Below are 11,370 nucleotides of genomic sequence, written 5' to 3'. Positions count from 1 at the left end.
CACCTGAAATATCGCGTGTCCATTCAGAAGCATCTTTCTCGCTATGACACACATCAGTGGTTCAGTGGAGCAGCACAGGCACCGCTGTGATAACGATGCTCACAGGTCATTTTTTTTAACAGTCAAGTCTCAAGTCATTGAGCTAGAGTCCAAGTCAAGTCTCTTATGGTTGTAATGAATGCTCTATTGTGTGCTACATGTTATCCGGTCTGCTCAGAACAATGCATAGCTATATCTAAGGAAATCAAAGCATGCAGTGTATCATGATTCCTAATCTATTAGCGTACAGTATTAGCTTTGATTACTTGTTTGGTGTATGGTCACTTCAAACTGGCTATTGCAATGCACTAGGGGGGAAAAAAACAAGCAACGAAAGCCTTCCTTATTAGGTAGCAATAATAACCATAACCCATTTTTCAATGACCGTTAAGAGTACAACTTCATCAAAAGAAGACGTTGGGTCTCCAATTAATGACAGTTTATAATCTACTGTACACATCCATCTAGCCTCTCAAACCCAGGGATGATCCCAAATCATTTTGCAGGTCCAAGTCAAGTGTCAAGTCCCCATCTCTGCTGCGTGGCCTTAAAATGTCATGTTAAATGAGATTATCGACTGTTTCCAAAAAAATTAAATTCTGTTTGGAAGAACATAGAGAGTAAAGAGTATGGGCCATCATATTTGAGGTGTTATACATCCTTATAAGAAGGATACAGGGTATAATGAAACACATTCAGATAATATAAAGCAAAAGCATTATATTAAAAAAACATGTGAATTTAGAATTTTTACCTGCGGTTATTACGTTACAGAGAAATTTACACATATTCTACTAGCTATCTATCTATCTCATCTTCCAAATATCCCAAGCAGGTGAGTATACAGAACATTTTCTTTGTTATGTCTAACCCCTAATGTGCTACACATAATTATGTATTTTAGTGTAAAAAAAATATGCCTGCTGTTCGTCGTGGTCTTTCAAACATTCTGTATAGTTTTAATTGAGCTAGTCCAAAATACACAATTAAAGTATGATGTAGGTATATGTGAAAAGGGCATTTAAATTCAGCAGTACTTCATATGGAACATGCATAGTGAGGTAGCAGCTTGCAATAAAGTGTGCTCACCAAACAGGTTTTATTAATCTGGAGAGGTGAGGAAACATTTATGGGGGCACATTGTATCACATTCTGGGGCAAGTGATGCAGCCTTCCATATCTATGTATTACATTAAAATGAATCCTTTAATACTAATAAAATAATGACAGAGCCTGGTGCAAAAAAAAATAACATGGTGACAAACATACTTATATTCATGTTTCATATAAGTAAATGGCAAAACATTTTAAATATTCAAAAAAAATCTAAAACTGTTTTTAGCTGCAACATTGTTTCTGTAACTTTAGCAATCCAAAAAGTTTGCAGCCATGAGCAGTTCCAGTGCGATCTCCGGAGCAATGGGGAATTCAGGTATTTCTGTGGAGCTGTTGGTGTAACGGACCTTGTAGGTGAAGTACATGCAGACCTTGGACAGGACATGAGAGGGAATCTCCCTGAAGTTCACTTCGTTGGTTTCATTTTCCGCAAACTGACCTGTAGATGGAGGGTCACAGTAGGTGTCATGAGCTAGAAACAATGAACTTAAGACATACAATTATGAGTTTATGCAATCCACCACAAGCTACCCACAAACATAAAAAGGCATAAAATATTTAATAGGAGGTATCCTAACCACTGAATGGAGAGCATAGTGCCACCAACTGGACATGCAGAATTAACTTACTAAATAATCACCAATACCTTAATTATGATCTTAAACCAGCAGACTTAATTCAATGCCTTTCTAAATCTCAAGCAAGCAAAGCATCACCACTGTACACATTTCCTATACAGCCTCACATACACACACTAACAGGTTGCAGGCCAGTAATGTGGTTACAATGAATAGAATGAGCATAGGGCTGAGCAACTAGACTGTGATCTCAGCATGTGATACAGTATATCTTTAATGGCAACTAGGTGGAAAAATGAGTAACAATGTTAGTTATAAGTTAAACCCTGTTCATAAGAAGTTTAACAACAGAAGATGAGGTTGTCTAAGTTTAAACAGAGGGTCAACTCTGACTTTAATTTAGTACAAAGTGGACATTTCAGTATTTTTCTCAGACTCCACAGGCCTGAACCAGCAAAGACTCCAGCACATTTTAGCTACTTTTAAATGCCAGGTAAAATGAATCCCAGGTTAAACAACTCTACAGACAGTTTGATGGGTCTTAAGACAGTACTGCCCCACAATATCCAAGCAACCTTTTTTTGTTCTACAGTACACTCACAGCTGTAGTAACATTGCCGCATCTACAGTTTACAATCAAGTTGTATCCATCTGTGCAGCACTAAATACCAATAAGCATAATGCTCGGACACTCCTTTCAATAACATCATGTTTCTTAGTTTATTGTACAGCCTCTAATTAGGCTCTCGGAAGAGCAAACCATGTATGACTGCCAACATTTAGTAAATCTATTTCTAGCAAGCTACTTCTCCCTAGAAATATCAATCACAATTCAAATCATGATGGTAAAGTAAAAACAGTCATATTGATTAAGCATTAAAAATAAATTGTCTTTCATTTCAGGCTAAATCCACCCAGACAAAATTAATTATTTAGATCTAAAGTCCATTTAAAACAGGTTAAAGAGAATGACAGGAATCCAGCAGTCTGGATAGAAAACACTGAGCCTATCCCCTACTTATTTCTGCCAGCTCCCAAAAATCACTAAATGTGCTGAGATTTCCGTAAAGCATGGAATTGTATTAGTCTACAAGATCCCAAATCATTCAGTTTAAGTAAAGTCGGTATGCATAGGGTGTGTGCTAATTTTAACATCAGAAGAAAATACAGCTATACTTTGACAAATTTGCCCGAATCCTCACCTGGTCCGCTCAACATGGCTTTGATAGTCCCAGATGTCAAAGCATGTTCTCTTTTCACAATAAATTCATGGCCATCTGAAGAGATCAGCTTCACATACATGGCATCTGGCCCTTCACAGCCACCGTAGGTTCTCTCTTCACCGTCTGTGAAGCAACACACACTGATAATCTCAAACAGGTGTAGGCCAGGTGCTTGAGTACCACACACACACCCACACATTTTACCAACTGTAATAACAGGAGCGACTTTGAGGAATCACCAGAGATTGAGCTATTGAAAAAAACGGTTAACAAATCAGAAATACAATTTTAAATGATCAAACAATAAGCATTTGATTTCAGAAACATTAGGTAAAAACCATAAATAAATGACAAAACTCTTGAAAAAAAAACCACATTATCAATTTCTAGGAAAGTACAGGGTAATATATATATATATATATATATATATATATATAGCATAGGTTAGTTGATCACTTACCCATACTGTTTCTTAATTTCTGTTATCCCTGAAAGGAAACATGTAAATATAAGTTACAAAACACCACATTAAGGAATGACTCCTAATTAGGACACCAAGCCCCCTGGACACACACTATAACGTGGCCTTAGGCTGTAAAGCTTTACTGTAGATTGATGTTTCGTTAGCTAAAGTTGGGCCTTGGTTTTTAGGTGACTTTGTGACAATCACTCAGTAACGTTGAGGTTCAGACGGATCAAATAGCTGCAGATGACGTTATCAGTAAATGAACACATGTCGCTTGAATAAATCACAGTTACTAACTTACACTTGTAACATGGTCGTTTCTTTCTCGACCAACAATGTTTTAACTAACTAAGTGACTCCGCAGCCGTCAGTGTTAGCCAGCCAAGCTAACGCCTTGCCAAACGAACGATAACGTTATAATTCAAATAATGGATTATTTAGTGTTTGGGATTAATATCGGCAATAAGTCCGAAACACCCCAACACAAAAGAGCACGTCATCACCAAAACAAAACACTGTCTCTTACCACTCCGTTGTAGAATGTAGAGTGACTGCTTCTCGGTTTCAGCTAGCTAACGTTAGCTACCAGGATGTTACCCGGAACTAGTTTGCGTGAACACTGGTCCGCGATAAATGTCTTCCGTGGAATTCCTTTTCGTGAGAAACGGGCCCCTACTGTGTAAATCCTTCCCAACGAAAAAATGTCCATTTCAAAACAGTTTAATATTTTCTTCTTAAGTGTCCTGAAGAGAAAAAAGTTATATTAAAAGTATAATACAAATAATTATAATTATAATTACAAAATGCTCATGTTGACAAAATAATGTGCAAAGCAGAGGAGATTTCTGGATACAATAAAAGTCAGTGTCACTAGAAAATATGTTTAGATAAAAAAAAATAATTATTTGAATAAAGAGGTGAGATGACTTAAGAGTTGATATTTTCCTGTTAAACCTATGGGGGGCGCCTGTGTTTCAGGTTATCCTCTCCGACTGTCACCGTTGGCTGTGATGGGGCAGGACAGGTGCTGATTGGACATGAAAGAGACATTTTGCAGGCCCATAAATCTGGATTCAAGAGAGAATGAGAGAGGGAGAGAGAGAGAGAAAAAAAGAGAGAGAGGAGAGAGAGAGAGAGAGACAGCATGCACTATGCACTACTATATACTTTCTAAAGTCCAGTTAGTAGAAATCAATCAATTTACCATCTTGTGCGTTATTTTAATCACAAAAGTAAAAGTATCCACCCGTTTGAATAGCATTATAACCTTACAGGGCTGCTCAAAAGGCCCACATTTTCTAAACTAGATTATTAAGTTTGTACAACCTTTACAGTTCATAAAGTCTGTAAGGTGTGTCTGCAATAGATCAGAGACAGCACATACTGTAGTCACGGTCAGGTTCAGAATGTGACTTTGCACTGATCCTGCCTGGAGTTCTGTCGTGGGGAAAAGCGATGACTGTTGAAATCTGAGGCTTCCATATGGACGCAGAGTTATCTGAGCTGGGACACTAAGAGCAGACCAGCACAGTTAATGCTCCTCATGGAAGACGATAAGGAATTCCTTATTCTGTTGCTCACTTACACACAGATATTAAGGTTCTACAACGAGTGGGATTCATTGCTACAACAGATGTCAATGGTGACTTCTGAAGAGGTGACACCTGCCCTGGTTTTTGTCTTACAGTAATACCAGGCTTAGCTATGCTGTCAGTTTGTGTTCCAGAAAGTTCCAGTAGCCTCCTGCCTGTTGACTCTGACACACACACACAAGTACACACACTCACATACACAACCAAAAACAATCACTGACCTTCCAGTCCCCCATTACACCATTAGTGCTTATGATCAGAGCGTGCGGGTGGCGGCAGTCGCTTTGATGTGTCTCTGATACGACTCACCCCACTGCAGCTGCTCTCAGCTCTATTTTGGGGAGGCTGCTGTGGGCCCTTAGAACAGGGCTTCCTTAACATATGCACACACACAGACACACACACAGACACACACACAGACACACACACACACACACACACACACACACACACACACACACACACACAATACATTCAAACAATCTTGTCATGCCAAGTGATATCATCCATCCCTTTAACACATCAACCGTATACTCTCCCAGATCACACTTTCTTACACACACCCAGGCCATTCTGAAATGGTGGGATGCAGTTAACTTGCTAGAACAGGCACTTGTCCATCTTTATGCTTGTTAGTCTAATTACATGTTGATGTTTGTGTGACATCTTGGACATTCAAATTAGTCACATTCAGCATGGTTTTCAATCTTCTTGGCTTAGAAATTTGCAGATACATTTATGTTCTCTTGGTTAATATGTGTTTTAAACATTACTCTCATCATTAAAGATAAAATGTGTGTAATATGTAAAGGTGGGTATGGTATGGTAGACAAGAAGACTAGGCCTTACAATAATTTGACAACCTAATTTTCCACTTCTTAATACCACCAATTTCATTATGAGTCAGTCAAATGTCAATACAGGATCATTTATGAACAGAACAATAGCTTAGTTGAAGAGGCCCTGAATGAAACCAGGTCAGAACTTTAGTCATTGTAGGGAAAGATGGGGGAGTAATGTCTTTGGGCATTTCTTTTCTGAAAAGAGGAAAAGGCCTGTCACAATGAATTTGAGGGTACTGTCCCTTTTGCCTGCAGCAAGTCACATTGCCCTGTAATTCTCGGGTTGCTCCTAATCTCAGGAACCTTTGCAAAAGGAGGAGCATCATCAGCAACCCATGGCACGTCAGAAAAAATTATATCTCACTGGATGAAGGGTAAAATGACTACATGTAATGTAATTGAGAATATTTATTCATTTAAAAGAGCTCTGATTCTATTTTTGCATAATGGAATTTGGTTCATGGAGTTTCATCAAAAAGACAATCCACTGTAGTTATAATTTGTCATAATGTGAAAAAAGACACATTAGACATTATTGTGTTATTTCAAGTTTGCGTTGATCACAACCCCACTACATACAGAAATGTAATTTGGTGATAGTTTGAACACTGACTCACGCAACACACAGATCTGTCTTGTGAGATTCCTGGATGGACATATCATCTGGCAAATAGTTAAATTATTAAATTATTCAGGAATGTTATTACAAGCTAACTGTTGACTGTGGCATTACAGAAGTGCTGACACAATGACAGCTTACCAAAAAGTGAATACTAACCCAATGCATTCATACCAGAGCAACATTATTGTCCATCCCATCCATTTCCTCCGCTTATCCGGGGCCGGGTCGCGGGGGCAGCAAGCTAAGGAGGGTCCTCCAGACGTCCTTCTCCCCAGCAACACTTTCCAGCTCCTCCTGGGGAACCCCGAGGCGTTCCCAGGCCAGACGAGATATATAATCTCTCCAGCGTGTTCTGGGTCGACCCCGGGGCCTCTTACCAGTTGGACGTGCCTGGAAAACCTCTAAATCAGCAGGGGGCATCCTGATCAGATGCCCGAGCCACCTCAGCTGGCTCCTTTCGACGCGAAGGAGCAGCGGCTCTACTCCGAGCTCCCTCCGGATGTCTGAGCTCCTCACCCTATCTCTGAGGCTGAGCCCAGCCACCCTACGAAGGAAGCTCATTTCGGCCGCTTGTATTCGCAATCTCATTCTTTCGGTCACTACCCAAAGCTCATGACCGTAGGTGAGGGTTGGAACGTAGATGGACTGGTAAATCGAGAGCTTTGCCTTACGGCTCAGCTCCTTCTTCACTAAAACGATCCGGTACAACGCCCGCATCACTGCTGACGCTGCACCGAACCGCCTGGCAACATTATTGTGATGGTCATTAACAGTTCACCCTGCAATACAATGAATATTTAAAGCCACCAACATAAGCAACCATTAAGACAAAGTGGTTTGGACATTAAGTCACAAGCAGAGAATGATGCAGAAGAAAAAATGGCTTCCAAAGTCATAAAATGATCCCTTACATGTTTGCTTTCTACCAAACAGTGTTAGTTTATTGTCCATACAGAATGAACTCTTCAAATGGCATAACAGACAGATAAATGGACCTGACAAGCATTTACTCCCAATAGCTAGAGGCTAATGCGGCGTGTTGCTTGTTTGAACTATAAGGACTCCCCTACAGCCCCCTATGATAAACCCCTCACCGTAGCTCACATGTCGTTAGATAAACAGGACATGACAAGTCTTATACTGTAGCAAAAAAGGCATGTGGGATCATTAACATATGACAAAAAAAGTACTGCATGTTCATTTTATAATTATTTACTTTAGATGACAGAGTGATAGCTTTATGGTTTCATGACAGATTAAGTGATGCTAAGCTAAGATAGCTATGCAAGGCATGGAAAGGGGATCTGCTTAATACTGCAACAGTTTAAAAAAAAAAATGCTGGGCACAGATATCCCCTCACTGCTTACAAGCCTGAATCTAATTTTAGAAGCACGCAAGTTGCGTTGTTAGTCAAAAGATGAAGGCTTGGTCTCAGACGCGGGAGTTAAATATACACATGAGAAACTCTCGCTGTCATCTTGGTGGGTATATTTCAGACTTGTCTGTCCAAGCCAATCCTTACAGACACAGATAGAAACACCTTTAAACCAGGTTATTACAATTATTAATTATGACATAAGATTACACACAATAACAAATATTACAGTGCGTTGAAGAGCATTTGTAAACTGTTTATTCACATGTATCATTTACGGCGGTCTAAAACTTATGAAGATAATTTATTATGATTGGAAGTACATGATATTATGTTTCATAGCATTCAGGAACTGTTTATGTATCAATTATGGAGGAGTTAAGAAGACGTAATAGTTGTTGACAAGTATTAAGGGCTATAAATATCCTTTCATCTGCATCTACATTATTGTGTGTTACGAAGACTTTTATTTATTGTCAAAAAACCAGAATATTTTTGGCTGTAGATTGTTACTTTTTAAGAGATTGTAATCTCTTGAATGTTTTATTATCAATAATTGAAAAAGCAAAATTTCTAACATTTAAGCAGTTTCAAAAATCTGGTTATTACTCTATCGAAACTGGTCACGTAATATGGAGGACCACAAGTGTCATGTAAATGATTATTAAGCATTCCATTGATTGATATTGTCAAATTTGGACAATACAAACTTAAATTGATATGATATATTACAAATAAATAAATACATCTATAAATAAAGATTCTAAATTATGCAAAATTAGAGATTTACAAATGAATCCTTTGATGAATAGGTCAAAATAAAAAAAAAGGTTTATAAAAAAAGAACATTAAAACAGCAAAGGACCATTGCCACGACACCGTTGTTCCTGCAAAATACGCCCTTTAAATTTATTCTGCCAAATTAACCTTTTGTGGCTGTAAAAACTTGAGAAACAATTTGAGGTGGCTGGTAGGTTATTCAGATGGGAAGAGGGAAACTTTTAACAGGCCAAGGTGCAGCGTAACCTTACTGAAATACATGTCAAATACATGCCAAGGTCAGGTTGGCATGCGTCACAGTCCTGCTGCAGTGAGTTCATATGGAGTCTGCTCCCCATAGAAAAGATGGTACACATTGCTGAATACAAAGATACTTGTAGATTCTCCACCCTGATCAGGATCATAGCTGTCACTGGAATAAGTTATATGGCTTCTAAGAAGGTAGGATATGCTTATAAGGTTTTGGTTTATATTCGTCCAGGACTGCTTGCGCAACCAAACCTTGTCCAGCTTGCTGTGTCATATCAGAATAGTAACAGAGATATTCTACACTATTACTGACAAGTTAGGCTTCACATGGAGGTATTAAGTACCAGTATTCCTTAAGGATATCTATGATACTATAATTGTCAGTAGCAATGACACCTGATAATGTAATCTGTGAGACAAAATAAACAAATGTGGTATGAATTTATGATAAACAAATAGCAATATGAGTGAGTTAGGATCTGGAATTTACTGCTAGCCTAATCATCTCCAACATTTACACTATGTAACAATGTGAGATTAGAGAACTAAACTGCAGGTTTTGCACTGTCTGCTGGCGTCAGGGCAGAGGGCACAGCAAGTGCAAAACATGGCTCTGCTGATTCCAGGCTCGTGTAACACAACACTAATCCAAGGCCGATCAGCAGTGGAAACAGAACAATCTCACCCGAGACAAACTGGGGCACCTGCACCACTAATGCGAGACCCCGACGAAGACTTTGATTTCATGCCTACTCTTTTCCCCCCAGATCTCATTAGGAGAAGGTCACTATGAGGCCATCATTGCTGGGAGGCTAAACACAGATGAGACGGTGAACCTCAGCGTTTCATAGAAGGGAACGTGAGAATTGAAAACATTCTTTTTAAGACAAGTGGAAATCCTTGCATCTATCAATTCCAATCCAACTGTTAATTAATGTCAGTGTAAAATAATACCATTGATGTTTGTTACATGGTGTGCTGTAGTGTTTGTGTTTCAGCAGTATCAAAAGTATGAGAAATAAGCAGCATGTAGTTTAACAAGGCATAACATCTTTATTGTTATACACATAACTTCATCTCCAAAGACTTTGCACAAATCAGTGGGGTAACATGAACCTTGAGATATCAAAAGTCTCGCGCAGTTCCTCGTTATATCCTAAAATACTCCAACAAGTACATCTGCCTTTAACATCCCCAAATGGTACATACAGTACAACCAATTAGAAATAAAGTTTTTTTTTTCCCCACTTTCAAACATTATCATATGTGCATTACATTACCAATTACAAACAAGTTATATTCATTGTCAAAATACAGGTGTGCAAATTGTTAGAAAAATACCAACTCATACCAGATTCTGGATTGTGCTCTGTAAAAATCCTTACAAATAGTATATAATAATCTATATATAAATGACTCCAACATGCAATGTTGCATTTCAAAAATTATCCCATAAACAGGCTGCTCTGTTAAACCCTCGGAAAACTCCAGTCTTCACCGTGCTCGCGTGAAGACAGTTAAAACAAGAAAAGAGGGTGTAGCAAAGACAGGGTGAAAAATTGTTATTTAATACATCACATTTGTAATATAGCAATGCTTTTTTTTTTATAAATAATTTAGTGGTTTGATATTTATTGTCTTTTCCACAATTTAAATATATTATGATAGTTAGTTATGTGGACAGTTTGCAAACATCTAACAGACTGAATCATTCTCCAAAATGCAATGTGCTGCTCATTGTGAAACGGACAGTCAAGTTAAACGTAAAAACTGAATTGCAGCAAAGAAAAACCTAGACATATTAAAGCCCTTTTTTTTTTTTTGGTGACCAATGTTCACAAACACTTCAGTTGAATTGAATAAATAATTAACCTTGGTAGTGATGACAGAATATGTCAACCATATAAATAACCACTTTTAAAATCAAAGAAACTCATGCCATACCTGCAACAAAGACTACAAACAGCTACGATGATGCAAGTTAAAAGCATGATTCAGGAGATGAAAACAGTCAAAGTATCCCCCCCCCACAAGACAAAGTTAAGACAAGGATGGCATCTCCCAAACCCCCACCCCCTCCCACTCCTCATCTTCTTCTGAGGTAAACAGTAGTACTGTTAAAGACTAAAGGCATCTCTCATTCTCCCTGGTGCCACATTCCCCATGGCCTCAACCTGAATAAATTCAACTTCCACCGTCCACAAGACTGTCTTCAACCAGTCTTACAATCATGCATGCACTGCTGGGCCTACAGAAGCAGCTACGTGAACTGCCTCTTTGCATTTTAGTGGTATGCTGAAACATTGAAAGCAAAGAATAGAATGAAGGAATTCAAGCAAAAGGGTTCATTGACCTGTACAATGAAATACTTTTCCTTTTGATTTAATAAATAACATAAGACATTTGTTACTTCACTCTCATAGAGCTAGGAAGCTTTTAAAGTGTGAATCTCCTTCATAAACACAATGCTGGCTGATAAGCAACACC

The 11,370-nt window shown here is 38.5% G+C and overlaps 1 protein-coding gene across 1 annotated transcript; it reads right to left on the bottom strand.

Annotated features, from left to right (window-relative positions):
- Positions 1-1,119: 1,119 nt before the first annotated feature.
- eloca (elongin C paralog a) lies at positions 1,120-4,056 on the bottom strand. The gene is made up of 4 exons (XM_054622914.1): positions 3,949-4,056; positions 3,417-3,444; positions 2,936-3,079; positions 1,120-1,594 (listed from the first exon to the last, which is right to left on the bottom strand). The coding sequence occupies exons 2-4, from the start codon at positions 3,418-3,420 to the stop codon at positions 1,404-1,406; spliced, it is 339 nt and encodes a 112-aa protein (XP_054478889.1). The 5' UTR covers positions 3,421-3,444; positions 3,949-4,056; the 3' UTR covers positions 1,120-1,403.
- Positions 4,057-11,370: the final 7,314 nt, after the last annotated feature.

Source organism: Anoplopoma fimbria, chromosome 21 (assembly GCF_027596085.1).
Source record: "Anoplopoma fimbria isolate UVic2021 breed Golden Eagle Sablefish chromosome 21, Afim_UVic_2022, whole genome shotgun sequence".
Classification (NCBI taxonomy): domain Eukaryota; kingdom Metazoa; phylum Chordata; class Actinopteri; order Perciformes; family Anoplopomatidae; genus Anoplopoma; species Anoplopoma fimbria.
This window is presented reverse-complemented; position numbering and strand designations above follow the sequence as displayed.

Excerpts from the sequence above, each read along its gene's own strand:
- eloca (XM_054622914.1), bottom strand. Across the intron at positions 1,595-2,935 it reads AGCCATGTTGAGCGGACCAG|GTCAGTTTGCGGAAAATGAA; the intron begins GTGAGGATTCGG and ends CTCCATCTACAG.